Below are 23,478 nucleotides of genomic sequence, written 5' to 3' on the forward strand. Positions count from 1 at the left end.
GGTTTGATTTTGTCTCTAGTGACTGAGCAACAAATTATGAAATAGGATCAATATAAATATTGAAAGTCAGTTTTACAATTTGTCTTATAGGTAATGGCCTTATTAACTTAAATTGTTATATTAGAATTGGTACTTGTGTAAGGCATTAATAAACAGTAGTTGTAAGATTTGTAAGAGAAATACAATATAAAATTAATAATAGTAAAAACATTTAATTTTTATAATAGTTATGAATTAAAGAATATAATTTTATATAATTTTAAATATTTAGTTATATATAGTATTTTCTGCTTATATTAGGATTATAGTAATTTGGATAACAAAAATTTATCTTTTGAACTTAACCTTAAACAAACTTGAATGATTATTTTAACTGGAATAAAATTAGAAGCAGACTTTTAACTTTTTTTTTTTTTGTGGTACGGGGGATTGAAAGACTTTTAACTTAATAGAGGTGGCCTCTACAAAGGATATCGAAGATATAAAAAGACTTTTAAAAAAATATGTATGTTTTGTGAGCACAGGAAAATTTTCTTCCATTTACTAATGAAAAATGAAGTAAAAAAACAGCTTTTTACTTATCAAATTATGAAAAATTTTTATTATCAAATTTAGTGTCGATTCAAGTATGGGGAATTAGTACTTCAAATATTATTGGGTAGGGGCTGGAGTTGTGGCTCAGTGGTAGAACACTTGCCTGGCATGTGTGAGGCCCTGGGTTCCATCCTCAGCACTGCACATAAATAAATAAAAGATCCATTGACAACTAAAAAATATCTTAAAAAATATTATTGGATAGAATGTGAATTGGTAGCATCTTTCAGGACAACAATCCAATAAGTTATTCAAAATTCTTAGAATTTTATATGTCATTGATCTAGCAATAATTTTAAGGGATTTATGCTAAAATAATTTTTATACTTAAAGATACAGCTGTGTGAATATTCTTAATAACTTTAGGTAGCAAAAATAATTTAAATGACTAACATATAGTTTGGGATAAATGAACTATATGATAAAAAATATGGCAGTAAGAATAATATTGTGAGAGAATATTAATTATTTGTAATTTAAAATAATTTTACAAGTTTAAAAAATAAAAACTATTCTATATGTATAAAATATATATCTAAGAATATATGTGGAAAACAGTTTAAAAGATTATATACTAAATGTTAGTAGAAGTTATGGGTAGTAGAAATTTAAGAAATTCTTATGTATACTTCTTAATTTTTCTTAAATGGATCTCTTGATAAAACTTAGGTGAGGTGTTTTAATTTTGAGACTAATCTTAGTTTCTTAATTGAATATTTATAAAATTTGTATATATAATTTTTTGGATTAATAAATTAGGTAACAATTTCATACTATATCTGAAACATGAAACAGATGAGAGCTTTTATCCCCTCTTGGGGGAAGGTTCAAAATATTTTCGTATCTCATTTTACTAACCTTTAAATATGCTAGTGTCTCTTAATTGTCTTAGAAATATAGTTAAGTTTACTTTTCAAAGTACAGAGTAACATTAAAATTTTATGACATATTATAAAATATTAAGTGACATAATTAAAATTTTAATTAATTATTATGTAAGTTTATAAGAGACCATTATTATAGAGAACTTTAGTCTGGAGCGCATCAGCTTAGTAAAATATCCTTTTAAATCTTATACATTAAAGATGTATAGGGGCTGGGGTTATAGCTCAGTGGTAGAGTGCTTGCCTAGCACGTGTGAGGCATTGGGTTCAATCCTCAGCACCACATAAAAATAAATGAATAAAATAAAGACATTGTGTCCATCTACAATTAAAAGTATTTTTTAAAAAAGCTTGTATGTTTGGGAAACAAAGATACAATTAATATATAGCAAGTTAGTAATAACTATCATAATTACATTGTTGTTTTTATATTAACCAAGTTTGGCTTTTAAAGAGAAATTTGAAATCTGAAATGTAAGGTGTATTTTAAAACAACAGTTATTGTTTAACCAAAATTGCATAAATCTTAATTTCTTTAAAATTTGCTTTTCTAAATAAAACAACAGACACAAAAATTATTTTATTGGAATGAGAGTAGATTGTTTTAATTAATTTCCTTTTTCTTTTATTCTTTGGTTAAAAAGCCCAATTAATAGGGGTCTGTGAAAAGATCTTATTTATACTTTTAAAAAGACCTCATGATAGAAACAGTACAATTTAAAGAGTAAAAAACCTTTAAATAACTTTAACTGATTGTGTTAATTAAATGTAACTAAATTGCATGTAAATCTTTTGAAAGTTATTTTGTACAAATTTTGTTTTAATGTAAATAGTCTTCTACTTTACAAGCTGAAAAGTTTCTTAGATCCTTGTATATCACACCTGATAGTTTTGTCCTAGCAACTTGGTTCTCAGTGAGAACACAGAGAATAAAGGAATTTTAGACCTTTTTTATATCAATCAAATTACAAACACATCTAATGTTGAAATATATTTCAGTTAAGAGTATCTGATGTGTTTATATTTATTAGATGATATTTTAGCACCCAATAAGAGACATTGTAGCATTTCAACTTCGTATAAGAAGTATCTTCTGTAATAAAGTCTTACATAATTAATCCCACTTATTTTAAATTTAACTGAATTGTAAAAGTCAAGACATCAAACAAATGTAGGTAACAGTATTATTTCTTTTCTGTTGAAGAAAATTGTTAGAAGGAAATGGACAAATTTGAAATATTGAAATTAGCAACTTTATATTATTTGACTTCCTGTTGAAGAAAATTGTTAAATGGATATTGATTTTGTATATTATAGGTATTAGCAATTTTATTAATTATTTGACCAGCTGGAAAAATTTGAATTAACTTTAAAGAAATCTTTATGTTTACCCAATTTAAATAGAACCTTATTTAGTCACATGAATTAAAGATATTTGGATCCATTCTTTATTTTTATTTTAATTTTAAATTTTGAGCATGCTCATTGAGTTATATGTAAATTTTGGTATGTAAATATAACCATTATGGAAACACATTTATAAATCAGTAAAATAGACAAAAAGAAAAAGTTTTATAATTTTTTATAAGTGGAGCTCCATAGTAGTGAACAAATTACTTATCAAAGCTTTTGATTTAACCTGTTTAGGAATTTAAGATAAATCCAATTAAACTTTTATATGATTTAATCATAAGCCAGGTTTGAAGTCTGGCTTTTTGTCACCTTAGCATCATTCCTAAAAAGCAAAAAATTAATCCGTTAGACAGCACAATTAGAACATCTTTTATTAACTTTAGATTTTTTTTTTTTTTTTTTAAACTTTGACTAAAGACAATCCATTTGAGAGAATGAGAGAAAGTGAATGGATTCCTATGGTGAAACCTGTTGGTAAAACTGAATTGCCGCTGGTTAACAGAGTGCCACTGTGATATGGGTGGTTAGTAGGCTCCTCCTGCATTTGGAAGTTTGCTGGTTCAAGATCAGCCTGTAAAGATTCTTATTCTATTTTCCAGTGAATTGTTAATCAGGGAAGTAGGAGATTGCAGCTAAGATTTTAATTTTCCTTTCTTCTTGTGCATAGCATTTGAAAGCACCCAGAAACCACTCCAGATGCAGGAACTCACGCAAGAGACTTTATTAAGTGGACAGGCAAAGTGTCTGCCCGCAGGATGAGAGAAAGAGAGCACCCAGGAGGGTGTGCCAAGAGGGAGCAAGAGTGAGGAGGAGAGAGAGAGAAATGGCAGGGGAGCTATCCTTAAATTGTAGAATTTCGCAGGCTAATAACAAGGGACCAATGGTTGGCCAGGAGGTTCCCAGGCTAACAATCTGGACCAATTACTGGCTAGGAAGTTCGGGTGGGCTAACAAGCTGCGTTGTGAAGTGGTGTGGGGGAGGCAGAATAATGGCGGCAGCAAAATAGCAGATCTTATGCCAGTAGAATGGAGAAGAATTAGCTTTCAAATGGGGGAGGGCTAGAAAGGAGTCCAGGAAAACCATGCAAGTCCGCCATTATTTCTTCTCTCATCTTGGTGACCTGGACCTGAGGGTCTCTGCCTGGGCAGGAACCAGTCATGCTCTCTTGGAGCAGGCAAGCAACATTCAGTGAACTTTTCCAGTGGTGTCCTGCTGCTGCCTCCCATCCTCCCCACCAGGGTCAGAAACCATGCTGCTTCTGCAGCCTGGGGAGCTGTGGTGGGAACACACATATTTAAATTATAAAACTGGCCAATTTTCCGTTTTTTAGCTTAGAGATTTTCCCTGAGTTACTGATTAGGGTCTTTTCTCCTAGCATTTTAAACTTCTGTATTTAACTCAGTTAATTTAGGCTTTACTTTCAGGTTAGGTTGCATAGCCAATTTCTGCAGGACTCCGGCAGATAGGAAATTCGACATGCGGGCTGACTAGACGTGCAGACTATCTGATCCCATCTGTGATTTAAAGCGACCAAAGTCTGTTACCACTTTTAAGAATTGTAAAAGTTGCGTTCTCTTTTATGGAATTTCCACTCTGACTACAATATTGAGTAGAGCTGAATAGACTTTTCTTTTTAGAGTTAAAATTCCCTGAGTTTAAGGTCATGCTCTATACGGATTCTACTCTCTCTCTCAATAAAATAAGTTTTTCTGATTCCATGAGAGGAGGCCAAGCACCCACTGAGACTACTTTTCTTCAAATGCCCTGCCACGGGGGCCAGTTCTTGCCTCAGGTCCCGCATAGGGAAGGAAAAGAGTTCCTGTAGGAGGGATGGGCTGGCAGCGAAATAAAAGCTATGAAAGTTTTTTATGAGAAATAATAACAGAAGACAGTATTATCTTAAGAGCAGGAGCATGACTGATGGAGCCAACCATAGGGTCTGGATCTAACAAAGGAAGAGCCCTTACTTTTTTTTTTTTTTTTTTTAATAGCAGTACAAATCAAAGGGGCACCAGTAGGAGTTTCTTCTGTGAAAAACAGGATGGGGTAGGGGTGGAGATAAACAAGCCATTTGGCTCTAGTGGGTCATTCCCACATCCAGGGCTTTCATTTGAATTTCAGCAGTGAACCAAGGCAGGATAACCACATGACTCATGCAGTTCCTAAGACCAGAACCTCCTTTCTAATAGCTCAACCAAGCTTGGTTCACATTTATGCCATGCGTGGCTTCTTGCACAAAAAGACCCTGTGTGACCTGGTCTCCTTCTAACTTCTTTGGTCTTATTTTAGACCATTTCCTCTCCCTGTGCTTTGCTTTTAAAAACTCCTCCAAGCACTAAACTGAATCAGTCATTGCACTCATCTCATTTTTTCTCCCATCTCTCGGGAATCTATCATCCTTATTGCCTGATGTTCAGAATTTTAAAAACTACTATTTGTGTATTTTGTCTGGTTTTTAAAAATTGCTTTAGAGAGAAGGTTAAATCTGGTTGCTGGTACTCCATCTTGGCCTTTCTGTTTTTCAGACTCAACCTAGCCATTTCCTAGTTATTGTTAATTTTCTTTCATAAACCTTGGTGTCAAACAGGTGGTGGCACACGCCTGTAATTCCAGTGGCTTGGGGAGGCTGAAGCAGGGGAGTCTTGAGTTCAAAGCCAGCCTCAGCAACATAGTGAGACTCCAAGCAACTCAGGAAGACCCCGTCTCCAAAGAAGATATAAAAAGGGGCTGGGGATGTGACTCAGTGGCTAAGCGCCCCTGTGTTCAATTCCTGGTACAAAAACCCCCCAAAAACAAAAAACTTGGTATCATTGAAAATACCTTATTTTTTCTTTCAAACTACTTTCTTGATGAGGTAAATGTTGCTTTAAAATTTGATTACTGGAACTAAGAAAGGTTAAAGAAGCAATAAGCAGAATAGGCTCTAGCATCCTAAGTGGGGCCAGTTAAAAGCATCTGGAGATGTTTGCATTTTAGGATATTGGTCTGATGGCAGGTGAAGTAATCACTCACTTGTATAGATTCATAATTTGTATGATAAATTTATAATCCTATAGAATTAGTAATAAGTGCACAGGTGTAGGTGATTAATATGAACTATATATATAGTTTAATCTATTATGAATCTATACAATGAAATTTTTAATGCTCAGGAGAAAAGTAACTGAATAAGTAGTCTTATACTATTTTTTCCTTCCTCCTAGATTTAAACAGTCAAGTAAAATCAAGCTGGGTAATCATGGCAGAAGGTGGATTCGATCCCTGTGAATGTGTTTGCTCTCATGAACATGCGATGAGAAGGCTGATCAATCTGGTGAGATTAACAGGATAGTCCCATTCAGAACTGATCTGATCTGTACTCTTGTTTTTTTTTTTTTTTTTTTTTAAGTTGGTTCCATAGTTTTACTTACTTATTGATTTTTGTGATGCTGGAAATTGAATCCAGGGCCTCACACCACTAGGCAAATGTTCGACCACTAAGCTATACCCCCAGCCCCTCCTATCCTGTTTTTGTGAGACATTGGTTTTTGGAGGTTTTCATCTGATGACCACTACAACAGTATTTCATAGTTGAAATTTCATAGTGGATTGAGTTATAACAATTAAAGTTCTTTTATTAGAGATGAAAAAATATTACTGCCTTTAAGTAGATTTATGTTGGTGAAATTCACTATCATAGGTAAATAACATTCACGTACACCCTTTTCTGCCATATACTATATAATTAGAACTTCTTTGCCTTCTAAGTTGCTATGAAACCATATTCCTATTCATGGATTTGTATTATGTGTGTGGTACTAGGGATCAAACCCAGGGCCTTGCACGTACTAAGCAAATATTCTACCACTGGGCTATACCCCCAGCACAAAATACATCCCAAGTCCTTGTTATTTTTATTTCGAGACAGGGTCTCGCCAAGTTGCTGAGGCTAGTCTTTTTTTTTTTTTTTTTTGGTACCAGGGATTGAACCCAGGGGTACTTAACCAATGGGCCACATCCCCAGCCCTTTTTAATATTTTATTTAGAGACAGGGTCTTGCTGAGTTACTAAGTGCCTCACTAAGTTGCTGAGTCTGGCTTTGAACTCATGATCTTCCTCCCTCATATTCCCAAGTCTCTGGGATTACAGGTATGTGCCACTGTACCCAGCCAGTTTGTTGTTGTAAAACAGTTTTATACAGATATATATTCTCATGGGTCACTTAAAGCAGGTGTAAACATGTGTTCAAATAAATTGTTAATAATTAATAAGTAAGGGCTGGGGAGATAGCTCAGTTGGTAGAGTGCTTGCCTTGCAAGCACAAGGCCCTGAGTTTGATCCCAAGCACCGCAAAAAAAAAAAAAAAAAAAAAAAAAAAAAAAGTAGATTTTCTGTCAATTCAGTGTTTCTATATATAGTGATTAGAATTGTTTTTTGTAGAATTAGCATGTACTAGCACTTATATCTGAAATGGTTAGAAATAAAGTATATACTTAAAAATGAAATTAGACTTTTTAAAAACTTTTTATTTGTTCTTTTTATACATGACAGTAGAATATATTTTGACATAGTATAATACATGAAGTATAACTTCCCATTCTTGTGGTTGTGCAGGATGTGGAGTTAAACTGGTCATGTGTTCATATATGAACATAGGAAAGTTACATTTGATTCATACTACTGTCTTTCCTATTCCCAACCCTCCTTCCCTTCATTCCCCAAAAGTAGACTCTCTTTTTTTTAAATGTTTTTTATATATATATATATGTTGTAGGTGGACACACCTTTATGTGGTGCTGGGGATTGAACCTTAGTGCCTCACATGTGCTAGGCAAGCGCTTTACCACTGAGCTACAGTCCCAGTTCCCAAATTAGACTCTTGAAGGTATAAAAATATAATGGGAATGTCATATCTCTGATAAATAGATGTAAAAATACATGGGTCCTAGGAGAGATTTTTTTTATATATATATTGGGTCTGGCTGTGTTGTCCAGGTTGACCTTGAATTTGAACCTCCTATCTCTCTCCAGTAGCTAAGATTACAGTTGCATACCATCACGCCTGCCTGAACCAGGAAATAATATTCTTTTTTATATATTTTTAGTTGTAGATGGACACAATACATTTATTTATTTATTATGTGGTGCTAAGGATTGAACCCCATTCCTCATACATGGGAGGCAAGCGCTTTACCACTGAGCTACAACCATAGCCCCAGGAAAGAATATTCTTAAAATATATTTTCTCATGTTTGTTTATGAAGTAAAAAACTGAGTTTTGGGTTTTGTGTTTTTTTTGTGCAGTGTTGAGACTCAAACCCAGGGCCTCTTGCCTAATAAGCAACTGATCTACACTCCCAACCCCTCAAATCTAAATTGAATCAAATATAAGGCAAAAAATTTGAACAACACTGATATTAATAACAAAAAGTATGCTGGGTGTGGTGGAGCATGCCTTTAATCCCAATGATTTGGAAGGCTGAGGCACGAAGATTACGTTTGAGGACAACCTTGGCAAATTAGTGAGACTTTGTCCCAAAAAAAGGGTTAGGGTTATGACTCAGTGTTAGAGCATCCTGGATTCAATCCCCAGTACCACAAAAAAAAAAAAAACAAAAAACCAAAAAAAAAACAAAAAAAAACAAAAAAAAAAAAAAAAAGAAAAACAAACTTGGTGTGTATGGGGGAACAGCAGTTTATATTAATGCATGTTAATAGAACATTTTTTATGGCAATCCTAGTTTTAAGTACATTGGAATTATATAAAAATAGACTTTACATTTTAAATCTTTTAAAAGTTTGCATTCTTTAGTCCATGCTGGATATTTCATGCAACATAAAATTAGTAGTAGGTGTTTCATGTATAACATGGTGATAGCACAGTTGAAGATTCCAAAGGGAAAGAGAAACTTCTTTGAATCAGTAAGAAAACTTGCTGATTGGATTTGGTAAACATTTCTTTGAATTGAATTTCACTTTTTAGTTTTTATTTCATGCATATTTTTATTTTAATAACATTTCTCTTTAATTATGGTATGTACATTTTAAGTTTACATTTACATTTTTGATGCATTTGTTATTTATTTTCGTGTAAGACACCTATTAAAGATAATTTTTTTTTTTTTATTAGAACTTTATAGTTATACACAGTATTGGGCTCATCCCAACAAACTCAAGCATGCATGGAATTTAGTTTCAATTCTTGATCCTGTGCTATTCCTTCTCTCTTGTCAGCTATTAGACTTCCTTTCGTTTGTCTAATTTTTTTAGTTGTGGATGGACAACATGCCTTTGTTTTATTTATTTTTATGCTGTGCTAAGGATGGAACTCAGTGCCTAACACAAGCTAGGCAAGTGCTCACCACTGAGCTACACAGCCCCAGCCCCCTTTTGCTTGTCTATTAATTTGTATTTGATTAGTTCTTTTTTTTAAATATTTTTTTAGTTGTAGATGGACACAATATCTTTTATTTATTTATTTGTGGTGCTGAGGATTGAACCCAGGGCCTCACACATGCTAGACAAGAGCTCTACCACTCTAAGCCCCAACCCTGATTGGTTCTTTAAGATATCCTTTCCTTCTCCTCTCCTTTATTTCACTCCAGCTTCTCCTGCTTTTTAAACAAATTCTTTCTTTCTTTTATCTTTTATCTTTTTTTTTTTTTTTTTTTTTTGACCCTGGAGATTAAACTCTGGGGTGCTTTACCACTGAGCTACATCTGCCCCTGGAGTCTGAGATTACAGGCGTGTGTCGACACACTTGTCTCTAAACAAGCTCTTTAAGTTTGGAAATTCAATGATTTGTGTATACTGTTGTTGTTTACTTTAGAAGTATTTATAGTTGTGAAAAGTTGTAAACCTAAATGCCTACCAGTATGGCAGTAGTTAGATCATGGCACATGCATGCTATGGAATCTTAATGTTAACCAAAAATGATGTCTTTAAAGAATGTTTAATGATGGAAAATACATATATGAGATGGGATGAAAATTTTCTTTTGCAGTTTCCTCTGATCATAAATACCTTATCAGGAAAAGGTTATTTAACAAAAACTATCCATTTAACATCATCAGTATTCTTTTATCATAGAATTGGCTTTTCGACCTCTCAGATGCCATCATCTTCTCTTATTTCAGGGGACTTTTTTTCTTTTCTTCTCTTTCTTTTCTTTCTTTCTTAGTTTTGGAAGGAACACATAATATTTTATAATATTGTTGCCTGGAGCTCTCTTCATGAAAGTGTTTTTAACATAACTGCCCACCCAGCCAAGAGGAAGAATAGTTGAATTAAATATCCAATTATAAAAGATGTTACAGTAAAATTCACATAGGATTAATAAAAGAAAAAAAGATCCTCAATTCTTTATCTGTAATTTTCATATCCAACAACTATGAATTCAGTTTCTTCACAAGTTTGGTGACAAAATCATGACTTAACCTGAGGTTCTTTATAGTCTTTAGTCATCACCTTCAGGGGGGCTATTCATAACTCACCACAAAAGTAGGAGTGTATTTGGTAATGGGTTTCTGTCCTAGAATTTTTTTTTTTTTTTTAGTAGTTTTGAGTGAAATATTTTATGTAGACCGTTAGTTTTCTAAATTCTGAAAAATTTTGATTCCAAAACACAACTCGCTCTAGGTTTTCAAACAAAGTATCGTATAGAATATCTCCCCACAGTGTTAATGACATGGTAAATCTACCAAACTGAAAGCTGGTCCCAGTAAGTACTTTTGTCCCTTGGTATGTCATGAGGATGACTCTCCAGGAAAAGAGGAAAGGCATGTTAACACACCATGTGGGCTGCATGAAAAACCAACTGAGCAATGACGAGATACAACTGCAAGACAGCATGCGATTACGAGAAACTATCATCTCCGCAAGTCAGCACAGAGTGCTGCTCCTGATTGTTGTCTCCCTAAAAATGAGAAGTCCCATTCTTTTGAAGCTTCCTTTGGATATAGTGCTTTAGGATATTCTTAATTCTGGGGTTCTCAACCTGGGTAGACATTAAAATCTACCAAAGGGTTTTCTAAAAATATCCAAATGTGGAGTAGACCACATAAAATGAGAACATGGGCCTCATTTTAAGATACTCTGATTTACTTGCCTTAGAAAGAGGTCTTGGTAACAGTTCTTTTTTGTTTGTTTGTTTGTTTTTAAATTCCCTACTTGATACTCATGTGTGGCCAAAGCTTTATGAAGTCTCAATTCCCAGGTTATATCCTAGATCAGTTAAGTTAGGATTTTGGGGTATGGAGCTTAGACACAAATTTTGGTTTTCTGAGGACCTTTTTTCTGAGTACCTGTTGTCTTATAGATGTATGAAATTCTAAGTTAATTCCCCCTCTATTTTAATTGTAACCTATCTAAGGATAGGTGTGTGTGTATGTGTGCGTTGTTGCTGGGTATTGAGTTCAGTGTCATGCATTGTGCATATAGTTTTTCTTTATTACAGTTACCAAAATTTAAATGTCTGTGTGCTCAGGAAACTTAAAGATGTAATAGTGATATGTTATAGTATAATGACAGAACACAGATTTAGTCTACTTTTCTAAAAATGGACATTGGTTCATCCTTATAATAAAGTAATATCTCACTAAGTATTAATTTGGAATTTTCATTATTTTTTATCTCATGTAATAAAATCAGATTTGCTTGCAGCCCATTGTATCATCAATTTCAAAGGATTTAAAGTGCTAATAGCTTGTAGAAACCTGGGTAAACTTGGAGATCTTAATGATTGTGTGTGGTTAGTTTGTTAGTTGCATACTGGACTATGATTTATTTATTTATTTATTTTTGCCTGTTCTGTGGAAATAGATGGGCTTTGCAGTTAGGATTTAACTATTAATTCTTTTTCATAAATAATAAAATATATGATACTATAAATAATGCTAAAGAAAACAGAACTATACATGTGTTCCCTTTTTTTGTACCAGGGATTGAACCCAGGGGTGTTTAACTACTGAGCCACATCCCCAACCCTTTTTAAAAATTTTTTATTTTGAGACAGGGTCTCACTAAGTTATTTCGACCCTCCCTAAATTGCTGAGGCTGGCTTTGAATTTATACTCCTCCTGCCTCAGCCTCCTGAGCTGCTGGGATTACAGGTGGATACCACAACACCCACCTGTTTCTTGTGTGCCTTTTAATAAGGTTATATTCAACTGTGCACAATGGCACACATCCATAACCCAAGCTACTCGGGAGGCTGAGGTGGAACTTGTGTTCAAGGCCAGCCTGGGCAACATAGTGAGACTTAATCCCTCCCCACACACAAAAAAATAACCAGGTGTGGTGGTGCACACCTGTAATGCCAGCAGTTCAGGAGGCTGAGGTAGGAGAATTTCAAATTCAAAACCAGCTTCAGCAAGTAGTAAGACCCTATTTCAAAAGGGTTGAGGATGTGGCCCAACCTGGGTTAAGCACCTCCTGGGTTCAATCCTTAGTATCAAAAATCAATAAATAGATATTTCTGTTTTCTTTGGCAGTACATGTATTGAAATTGGAATGACACAGAGAAGATTAGAATGGCCCTTGAGCAAGAATGACACACAAATTTGTGAAGCATTCCAGTGAATCCACTCTTGCACACAGTTTGCACCTCAATTTAAATAATTTTTGAAAAGCTGTGTTAATTCACAATTTAACTTCTTTTCCTGACTTAGTAATCATGTCAGTTAAGGTTCTTCATTGTAAGTAATAGGAGTTCTGGCTGATATAAACAGAAAACACTTTATTAAGATATTGCCAGTTACAGTAGCACACACCAATCTCACCATTTTAGTGAGACCCTGTCTCAATAAAGGTCTGGAGGTGAAACTCAGAGTGCCCCTGGGTTCAATCTCCAGTACCAGAAATAAAAGAAGGAAAAAAAGGATGGATGGATGTGACTCACATTGATGAACCTGAATAGGGAGGATGAAAGGGAGGGTAAATTCTCAGAACAGAAGCCAAACGCATGCCCTTAGTACTAATCCTGCCAAGATGCTGCTGCTACTGGATGCCAGACTTTTGTATATACAATTGTTGTTGATGTATCATATCCATTTGGATAACTGATAGACATCTTAAACTTATATGTACCCAAACATCTTATCTTACTCCCAACCTTCCATTTCTCTCAGTCTTCCTTAAATACTTCTTTATTTTGGTTGCTTAAAGAAGCAACTTTGGGATTGTTGTTTACTCTGTTCTTTCAGTCCACATCTGATACAGTCCACATCTGATACAGAAATAAATCCTGTAGGTTCAACCTTAAAAATATATCCAGAATTCAGCAATCTCTTACACCTCCAGTGTAACATCCTGGTCCAATCCATAGTCATTTTTGCCTGGATTACAGCTGTTATCCTCCTTTTCAATCTCCTTGCTTCTACCATCTTGCCATACCCTACCTCTTCAAATTTAGTTTCACCACACCACTGGAGCTGAAGTGATTGATCAGATAAATCAGGTAATATTCCTACTTTGCTCAAAATCCCATAAGTAGTTCCCATGACACTCACAGTGGAAAAGCAAAATTTACATGTCCCTACATGATCTGTCTCCTTCCACTCTACCCTTCTCCCTTGTTGCCTTTATTTTAACAGCTTTGACTGCCTTGTGTTTTCTGGAATAGAAGATAAGCAGGATACAGTTGTGCACATCTGTAATCCTAGTGACTTGGAGGCTGAGGCAGGAGAATCTCAAGTTCAAGGCCAGCCTTGTTTACTTAAAATATGTCTTTTAAAAATTATTAAAGAAGGCTGGGGTTAGGTTCACTGGTAAAGCACCTTGGATTCGATCCCCAGTACCAACCCCCACCAAAAGAAAAAAGAAGATAAGGCTTCAAGATGGATGTATGAATGTTAAGGACCAAAATGAAAGCCAGGGTAACTAACCCCAAACATCTGAAATGTTTGTAAAGTAAAAAAGAAAGAATGCAAACTGGGTGTGTTGGCAGAGACCTGTAATCCCAGTTACTTTGGAGGCAGGCAGGACAATCACAAGTTTGAAGCCAGGCTGGATTTTTCAGTTTCAAAAAAAAAAAAAAAAAAAAAAAAAAACTCTGGAGATGTAACTCAGTCCTTGAGTTCCATCCCCAGTATTGCAAAACAAACAAACAAACAAAAAAAAACTGGGTCAGTATTGTAAAACCTTAGAATGAGCCTTCCCTGCTTGAGAGTTGATAAGCACTCTAGCTTGCTTACATGCTTTCTTGATTAGGGAAGCTATTTGTATACTCTATTCACTGACCTAGTCCTTCATTAATAAGCAGAGCAGTTGAAAATGTAAGAGAGCCACTATATACTCAGATGTGTATCTGTACTAGAAGACAAGATGAAATAGATAACTTAAAAAATTTTTTTTGAGTGGTACTGGGGATTGAACCCAGGGTTGTTCAAGCACTTGAGCCACATCCCCAGCCCATTTTTTAATTTTTAATTTTGAGACAGGGTCTCACCAAGTTGCTTGGGGCCCCACTAAATTACTAAGGCTGGCTTTGAACTTGGGATTCTCCTGCTTTAGCCTCCTGAGATGCTTGGATTACAAGCGTGTACCAATGTGCCTGGTGAAATAGATACTTTTAATATGAAAAATTATTATGAATGTTATGGCTGCAAATGCAGACTCATACATGTTTGTTATGTTGGACTTAAATATTACTACTGACATGATTTTCTGAAATAATGAAAGATTCTTGGTAAAAGTTTGAATGAAACTAAGTGTAGCTTTTCCTGATTTAAGTGCTAAAATCCTTGAATATGGAAAATTCTTGTGAATTCCTTGAAAATTTTACATAAAACCATTTTAAAGATACTTTTTTTTCCCTCTCTCTCTGAAATGGAGTTGATTATAGGCTCATATGAATGCCTGGCAGAACATTTAAAAGTCATGTGGTATGCAAGCCAATCATAGCAACCGAAAATCTCTCTCTTACATATCCCCAATGCTCTGGTGGGTGGCACTGATGAATTTGAGAACCCTTAGTGTAAGATAATTAGGGTTAAAAACAACCACAATACAGAAAAATAAGTTTATGAAGGCAGGCAAGAAGAAGAAAGAAGAGTCACGGTTAATAGGAAAAAAAGGAATGTTCATCCGGGCATAGTGGTGCATGCCTGTAATCCCAGCAGCTCAGGAGGCTGAGGCAGTAGGATTGCAAGTTGAAAGCCAGCCTTAGCAACTTAGCAAGGCCCTAAGCAATTCAATATACTCTGTCTTTAAATAAAATATAGACAAGGACTGGAGATATGGGTCAGTGATTAATTGCCCCTGGGTTCAATCCCTGTTACCAAAAACAAACAAACAAACAAAAAACAAGCATAAAGTAAAATATGTGTTAATTATATTCCCTGTTAAAAGAAACTGGAGTTTAAAAATGCAGTTTACAAGGAGACTGGGACTGAAAACCAAATACTGAAAAATGATAAATGTAGTGCATATAATAACATATCAGCTAGGACAAAAGAACCAGATAATCCCAGACAAAATGTAGTTTGAAGCCAAAACAATTAAGTGGAACAAAGGAATAATATTAACAAAAAATAGGATCCATCAGGAAGATGTAAACCATTATGTCTTTCTTTTGTGGGAGGAGGGCGTACCAGGGATTAAAACCAGGGGTGTTAAACTGCTGAACATATCCCCAGTCGGTTTTATATTTTACTTTATTTATTTGTTAGTTGTTTGGTACGGGGGATTGAACCCAAGGGTATTTTAACCACTGAGCCATATCCCCAACCCTTTTTTTATTTTATTTAGAGACAGAGGCTTGCTGAGTTGCTTAGGGCCTTTCTGAATTGCTGAGGCTGATTTTGAACTTGCAGTGCTCTTGCCTCAACCTCCTGAGCCCCTGGGATTACAGGTGTGCACTATCACACCCAGCTGAACAGTTATTTCTCGAACAACAGCATAAACACTATTGTGAGTATAAAGGGAAACTGATTTTAGATTTTCGGAAATGCTCATGAAATTGATAGAGATGTCTTTTAGGTGTTTGTAGGCCAGTGTAGTATGTTTGTAAATATATTAAAAGTCGAAAAGACTATACCTCAGTAGTTATTATGGGGAGGGTTTTCAGGGAGCCTAACTCATGAAAAGACTGATGAAAGTATTAGGATTTCCTCTATAGCTGAGGAAACTGAGGTGCAGAAATGAAGTTACTTATTCCAGGTTTCAAAGCTGACTAGAGAGTGGCAGACGTACATTCAGGGCTGGAAGTTTAGCCGTAGACTAAACTTGAGTACTGTTTCTTGAGTATCATGTGCTGCTCTTCTAGCAACTTAAATGTTACTACATGTGGGTGATCAAGTAGTAGGGGTGGGGTGGGATCTTACATGGGGAGAGGATTAGGAAAAGGTTCAGGGGGGAGACACTTGACTGAATTTTTACATTTTAGAATCGTGAATGTCTTACCTTTTTAAATGAACTAAAATAAAACTTCATAATCTTCAAAAACATTATAATAGTGCAGTACTTACATATAAAATTAATAATTACAGAAGTTTTTTTTTCACTGAAGATGAGTAAATGTAAAGGATATATTTAGCTGGGATTACAGATGTGTGTGCCATGGTGCCTGCCAAGCTTTTCAATAATTTTTAATAAGACTCTTTGTCTTTTTGTTTTCCTTTTTTGTAGAATTAGGGCTTGAACCCAGGGTCCTGCCTGTGCTTGGCATGTGTTCTCCCACCAACCTATATCCCAGCCCTTTTAAAAAATTATTTTGAGACAGTGTCTTGATGACTTTGCAATCCTCCTGCCTCAACCTCCCAGGTAGCTGTGATTACAGGCTTGTGCCACCATGCCTGGCAATTTTAAAGACTTTTTATTACCTTTGATGTCTAAACTGATAGGAATTGTTCTTAGCATTGTCTGTAAAAATAGGAAAGCAGTTCTGTGTCCCTAAGGCTTGATTGACAGTATTTCAGACTCCACTGCTGCCTCATCAATGCTTAGGTAAGTTTTAGTACAAAGAATGAAATTTGTTTTTCATTCATCTTATTATCAATCTGCAATATGAAATGTAGAGCAGATGACCATCTCTGTGTTTTATGATAGAATTGTTTCCAGTTATACATTGTAAACTAACAGTGTTTTTAGTTCAAGGCTGACGTGACTGCAGTACAAAGAATGCCCATTTTGGGGTGCTTGTTACAAAGGTTTACTTTCTTGATTTTAATTCTCTCACTGAGTTATAGAAGTGTTGGATTAGTCTTAATGCAATTGTATTTTTCCAGGTGCATGTTTGTTTCAGGAATGTTTAGAAAAAAATTTTTTGAATGGAAATGTTAAGTCATGGATATTTTTCTTTCCTAGTCTAATACTTCAGAGTTTTAATGCCTTACTTGTTCAATATTATCTAAAAGGACTCAAAGAGGTAGATAAGAGTAGATATACAGTGAGTCCTTTTCAATTAAAATCAGACTCTTTATCATGTTACATATAATTTTTTTTTTTCTTTTGTGGTACGGGGAATTGGACCCAATGGTGCCTTACCATTGAGCTATGTCCCCAGCTCTTTTTATTTTGATACAGGGTCTTACTAAGTTGCCAAGATTGGCCTAAAGCTTGCATACTCCTTCCTCAGCCTCCCAAGGAGCTGGGGTTATAGGCATGCACTACCATACCAGCTATTCTGTTTTATTTAATAGGGAGTATACCCAGTAACAAATTTGAAGATACAGTGATACACTAATAGACACTACTATATATGAAGAATAGTGCCAGCACCAAACCACAGTCTAATCATAAATCATTCTTTTAAGTTGTCTGGTGTCCTTTATGGTAAAAAAGGACAAAGAAAAATCAGGCATATCCATATAGCTACTTTATCTAGTATTCATTTGGTGGGGAAAATCATCCATTTCTTTCCAACTATGAAAACATTCTAGAGACGGTTCATTTCTGTTTCCATCGAAATCATTTGCAGAATTATTCTAGTTTTACTGTCTTCATTTTTACCTACTTTCTCTTCCTGCTGTTCTCTTGAACTAGCTCTTAGTATATAGTTTCTTCTGTTAGTGATAGAAGTTTCAGAAAGAGAACAGTTGATTTAGAAGTGTGAACTTGAGGGGCTGGGATTGTAGCTCAGTGGTAGAGTGCTTGCCTAGCATGTATGAGGTCCTGGGTTTGATCCTCAGCACCAAATAAAAATTAAAAAATAAAGGTATTGTGTCCATAATAAAAAAAATAAAAAAATGTTTTTTTTTAAAAAAGACGAAATGTGTGCTGGCGATATAGCCCATCATGTAGAGTGCCTGACTCGCATGCTGGAGGCCTGGGTTCGAGTCCCCAGCACTGTGGGATTATGGAAATGTCAAAGAAACGAAAAAAAGAAGAAATGTGAACTTGAATTACTGGAATTATTTTTCCTCTTTTCTTTGAAACCTAAGATTTGGAATGTACATAATCCCTCTTTTTTCTTTCTTTTAAATTGTTGAGCTTACATTTCAGCACTTAATCCAAATAACATAAACCTTCATCTTTAGTTTAGTGATATTTTTCTCTGTATTAATGCACTGTATCTGGGAGACCCATGCTCAGATTCCTCCTTATAGGCCTCCTTATAGGACTCTGAGTTATACCTGATGTCTACTACACCTAAATAAATCACTTTAAGACTTACTGGGAGGCTAGGGTCCAGGACTGTGTCTCAGTGGCAGAGTGTTTGCCTAGCAAGTATGAGGCACTGGGTTCAATCCTTAGCATAGCACTACATAAAAATAAATAAATAAAATAAAGGCATTCTCTCCATCTACAACTACCAAAACAATAAAAAAGACTTATTGGATCTTCCCTGAAGAAAAATATGTGTGCCAGAAGTTTCACCTCTGTACCCAATATATACTGTATCCAGTATTTTGGTTAAGTGTCTTTTAAAAATTTTATAGAGCCATTCATGGTGGTACATGCCTATAATCCCAGTGGCTTGTGAGATTGAGGCAGGAAGATTGCAAGTTCAATGTCAGCCTCAGCAACTTAGTGAGGCCATAAGCAATTTAGCAAGACCCTGCCTCAAAAAATTTTAAAAAGGTTGGGAATGTGGCTCAGTGGTTAAGCACCCCAGGGTTAAATCCTTGGTACTTAAATTAAATAATTAACTAATTAATTTTGTGAGACAATTACCTAAATAATGTATGAATGTGTTCTTTTTTTTTGGTAGTGGTGCTGGGGATTGAACCCAGGGCATTGTGCTTGCAAGGCAAGCACTTTACCAACTGAGCTATATCCCCATCCCCCTGTCCTTTAAAATAAAAAGCTCCCTATACACTTTTCCACACCTAGCATATTTCCTGCTTTCCTAGATGAATTTTTTACTTTATTTTTTTAATTTATTTTTATTGTAAACAAATGGGATACATGTTGTTTCTGTTTGTACATGGAGTAACAGCATACCATTTGCATAATCATATATTTACATAGGGTAATGATGTTTGAATCATTCTGTTATTTTTTCCTTTCCCCCACCTCTCCCACCCCCCTTTTCCCACTATACAGTCCTTCCTTCCTCCATTCTTGCACCCCTCCCACCCCCCATTATGTGTCATCATCTGCTTATCAGTGAGATCATTCGTCCTTTGGATTTTTGAGATTGGCATATCTCACTTAGCATGATGTTCTCCAATTTCATCCATTTGCCTGCAAATGCCATAATTTTATTATTCTCTATAGCTGAATGATATTCCATTGTGTGTGTGTGCGTATATATATATATACATATGTATATATATATGCGTATATATGTATATACATATGTATATATATGTGTGTGTATATATATATATATATACATATATATATATACACACCACAGTTTCTTTATCCAATCATCAATTGAAGGACATCTAGGTTGGTTCCACAGTCTGGCTATTGTGAATTGAGCAGCTATGAACATTGATGTGGCTGTATCTCTGAAGTAGGCTGATTTTAAGTCCTTTGGGTATAGGCCGAGGAATGGAATAGCTGGGTCAAATGGAGGGTCCATTCCAAGTTTTCTAAGGAATCTCCACACTGCTTTCCAAAGTGGCTGCACTAATTTGCAGCCCCACCAGCAATGTAAGAGTGTACCTTTTTCCCTACGTCCTCTCCAACACCTGTTGTTGCTTGTATTTTTTATAATCGCCATTCTAATTGGGGTGAGATGAAATCTTAGTGTAGTTTTGATTTGCATTTCTCTTATTACTAAAGATGGTGAACATTTTTTCATATGTTTGTTGATTGCTTGTAGATCTTCTGTGAAGTGTCTGTTCATATCCTTAGCCCATTTGTTGATTGAGTTATTTGTATTCTTGGTGTAGAGTTTTTGAGTTCTTTATATATTCTGGAAATTATTGCTGTATCTGAAGTATGAGTGGCAAAGATTTTCTCCCACTCTGTAGGCTCTCTCTTCGCATTGCTGATAGTTTCCTTTGCTGAGAGAAAGCTATTTAGTTTGAATCTGTCCCAGTTATTGAATCTTGCTTTTATTTCTTGTGCTATGGGAGTCCTGTTAAGGAAGTCTGATCCTAAGCCAACCAGGTGAAGATTTGGACCTACTTTTTCTTCTATAAGATGCAGGGTCTCTGGTCTGATTTCAAGGTCCTTGGTCCATTGTGAGTTGATTTTTGTGCAGGGTGAGAGATAGGGGTTTAGTTTCATTCTATTCCATATGGATTTCCAGTTTTCCCAGCACCATTTGTTGAACAGGCTGTCTTTTCTCCATTGCATATTTTTGGCACCTTTGTCTAGTATTGAGAAAATTGTTTTTATTTGGGTTTGTGTCCGTGTCCTCTATTCTGTACCCCATTTATCTACCTGTCTATTTTGGTGCCAATACCATGCCGTTTTTGTTACTATTGCTTTGTAGTATAAAGTTCTGGTATTGCGATACCCCCTGCTTCATTCTTCAGCTAAGGATTGTTTTAGCTATTCTGGGTTTCTTATTCTTCCAGATGAATTTCATGATTGCTTGCTCCATTTCTGTAAGGTACGTCATTGGGATTTTAATTGGAATTGCATTGAATCGGTATAGCACTTTTGGTAGTATGGCCATTTTGACAATATTAATTCTGCCTATCCAAGAACATGGGAGATCTTTTCATCTTCTAAGGTCTTCCTCAATTTCTTTCTTCATTGTAGAGATCTTTTACCTCTTTGGTTAGATTGATTCCCAAGTATTTTATTTTTTTGAGGCTATAGCAAATGGAGTTGTTTTCCTCATTTCCCTTTCAGGTGTTTCATCGCTTGTGTATAAAAATGCTTTAGATTTATGCGTGTTGATTTTATAGCCAGCTATTTTGCTGAATTCATTGGTGAGGTCTAGAAGTTTTCTGGAGGAGGTTCTTGGATCCTCTAAATATAGAATCATGTCATCCGCAAATAGTGACAGCTTAAGTTCCTCTTTTCCTATTTGTATCCCTTTAATTTCTTTGGTCTGCCTAATTGCTCTGGCTAGAGTTTCGAGGACAATGTTGAATAGAAGTGGTGAAAGAGGACATCCCTGTCTTGTTCCTGTTTTTAAAGGGAATGGTTTCAGTTTTTCTCCATTAAGAATGATGTTGGCCATGGGCTTAGCATAAATAGCCTTTACAATGTTCAGGTATGTTCCTACTATCCCTGTTTTTTCTAGTGTTTTGAGCATGAAGTGGTGTTGTATTTTGTCAAACGCTTTTTCTGCATCAATTGAAGTAACCATATGATTCTTATCCTTAAGTCTGTTGACATGATGGATTACGTTTATTGATTTACGGATGTTAAACCATCCTTGCATTCCAGGGATGAACCCCACTTGATTGTGGTGCACAATTTTCTTAATATGTTTTTTGGTATGATTTGCCAATATTTTGTTAAGGATCTTTGCATCTATATTCATCAAGGATATTGGTCTAAAATTTTCTTTCCTTGATATGTCTTTGCCTGGTTTGGGTATGAGGGTGATATTAGCTTCACAGAATGAGTTTGGTAGGGCACCCTCCTTTTCTATTTCCTGGAATACTTTGAGAAGTATTGGAATGAGTTCTTCTTTGAAGGTCTTGTAGAACTTGGCTGAGAATCTGTCTGGTCCTGGGCTTTTCTTGGATGATAGATTTTTTTTTTTTTTTTAAAGGTTGAGAGGAGAGGAAGTTTGCCTCCTCCGAAGTGTCTTTTCTTGTTGTTTTTTTCATTTTTTCCATCCCATGGTACTGGGGATTTGAACCCCGGCCTTTCCGCTTGCAAAGCCAGCGCCCTAAGGGATGGTCTATATTGTCTGCACTGGATGGCAGATTTTTAATGGCTTCTTCTATTTCCTTGCTTGATATTGATCTGTTTAAATTGTGTATGTCCTCCTGGTTCAGGTAGGAGGAGCATATGTCTCTAAAAATTTGTCAGTGTCTTCGGTAGTTTCTATTTTGTCGGAATACAGATTTTCAAAGTGGCTTCTTATTATGTTCTGTATCTCAGTGGTGTCTGTCGTGATATTTCCTTTTGCATTATGTATTTTAGTAATTTGAGTTTTCTCTCTCCTTCTCTTTGTTAGTGTGGCTAAGGGTTTGTCTATCTTGTTTACTTTTTTAAACAACCAACTTTTAGTTCTGTCAATTTTTTGAATTGTTTCTTTTGTTTCAATTTCATTGATTTCAGCTCTGATTTTAATTATTTCCTGTCTTCTAGTACTTTTGCTGTTATTCTGTTCTTATTTTTCTAGGACTTTGAGCTATAATGTTAGGTCATTTAGTTGTTGACTTTTCATTCTTTTCTGGAATGCACTCCATGCAATGAATTTTCCTCTTAGTACTGCTTTCATAGTGTCCCAGAGATTTTGATATGTTGTATCGTCGTTCTCATTGACCTCTAAGAATTTTTTTTATCTCCTCCCTGATGTTTTCTGTTATCCATGTTTCATTCAATAGCATATTATTTAGTCTCCAGGTGTTGGAGTAATTTCTGTTGTTTCATTTTGTCATTGATTTCTATTCTCAGTCCATTATGATCTGATAGAACACAAGGCAATGTCTTTATTTTTTTGCATTTCCTAAGGGCTACTTTGTGGCATAAGATATGGTCTGTTTTTGAGAAGGTTCCATGTGCTGCTGAGAAGAAAGTGAATCCGCTCATTGATTGATGGAATATTCTATATATGTCTATTAAGTCTAGGTTATTGATTGTGTTATTGAGTTCTATGGTTTCTTTGGTTGGATTTTGTTTGGAAGATCTATCCAGTGGTGACAGCGGTGCATTAAAGTCACCCAGAATTATTGTGTTGTGTTCTATGTGGTTCCTGAAATTGAGAAGGATTTGTTTGATGTACAGGGATGCACCATTGTTTGGAGCATAAATATTTACTATCGTTATGTCTTCCTGATTTATGGTTCCCTTAAGCAGTATGAAATGTCCTTCTTTATCCCTTCTGACTAACTTTGGCTTGAAGTCCACTTTATCTAAGGATGGAAACCCCTGCTTTTTTACTGAGTCCATGTGCGTGGTAGGTTTTTTCCCATCCTTTCACCTTTAGTCTGTGGATGTCTTTTTCTATGAGATAAGTCTCTTGCAGGCAGCATATTGTTGGGTCTTTGTTTTTAATCCATTCTGCCAGTCTATGTCTTTTGATTGATGAGTGTAGGCCATTAACGTTCAGGGTTATTATTGAGATATGATTTGTATT

General features: G+C 35.3%; 1 protein-coding gene across 1 annotated transcript in view; it reads left to right on the forward strand.

Moving 5' to 3' along the window:
* The window catches only part of SMIM14 (small integral membrane protein 14), an 88,988-nt gene that overhangs the window by 28,908 nt on the left and 36,602 nt on the right, over positions 1–23,478 (forward strand). Inside the window, exon 2 of the mRNA XM_079152888.1 lies at positions 6,095–6,204. Coding sequence (XP_079009014.1) covers positions 6,130–6,204 — 75 coding nt within the window. The 5' untranslated portion in view covers positions 6,095–6,129. The remainder of the gene's footprint in view (positions 1–6,094; positions 6,205–23,478) is intronic.

Source organism: Sciurus vulgaris, assembly GCF_902686455.1.
Source record: "Sciurus vulgaris genome assembly, chromosome: 9".
Classification (NCBI taxonomy): Eukaryota; Metazoa; Chordata; class Mammalia; order Rodentia; family Sciuridae; genus Sciurus; species Sciurus vulgaris.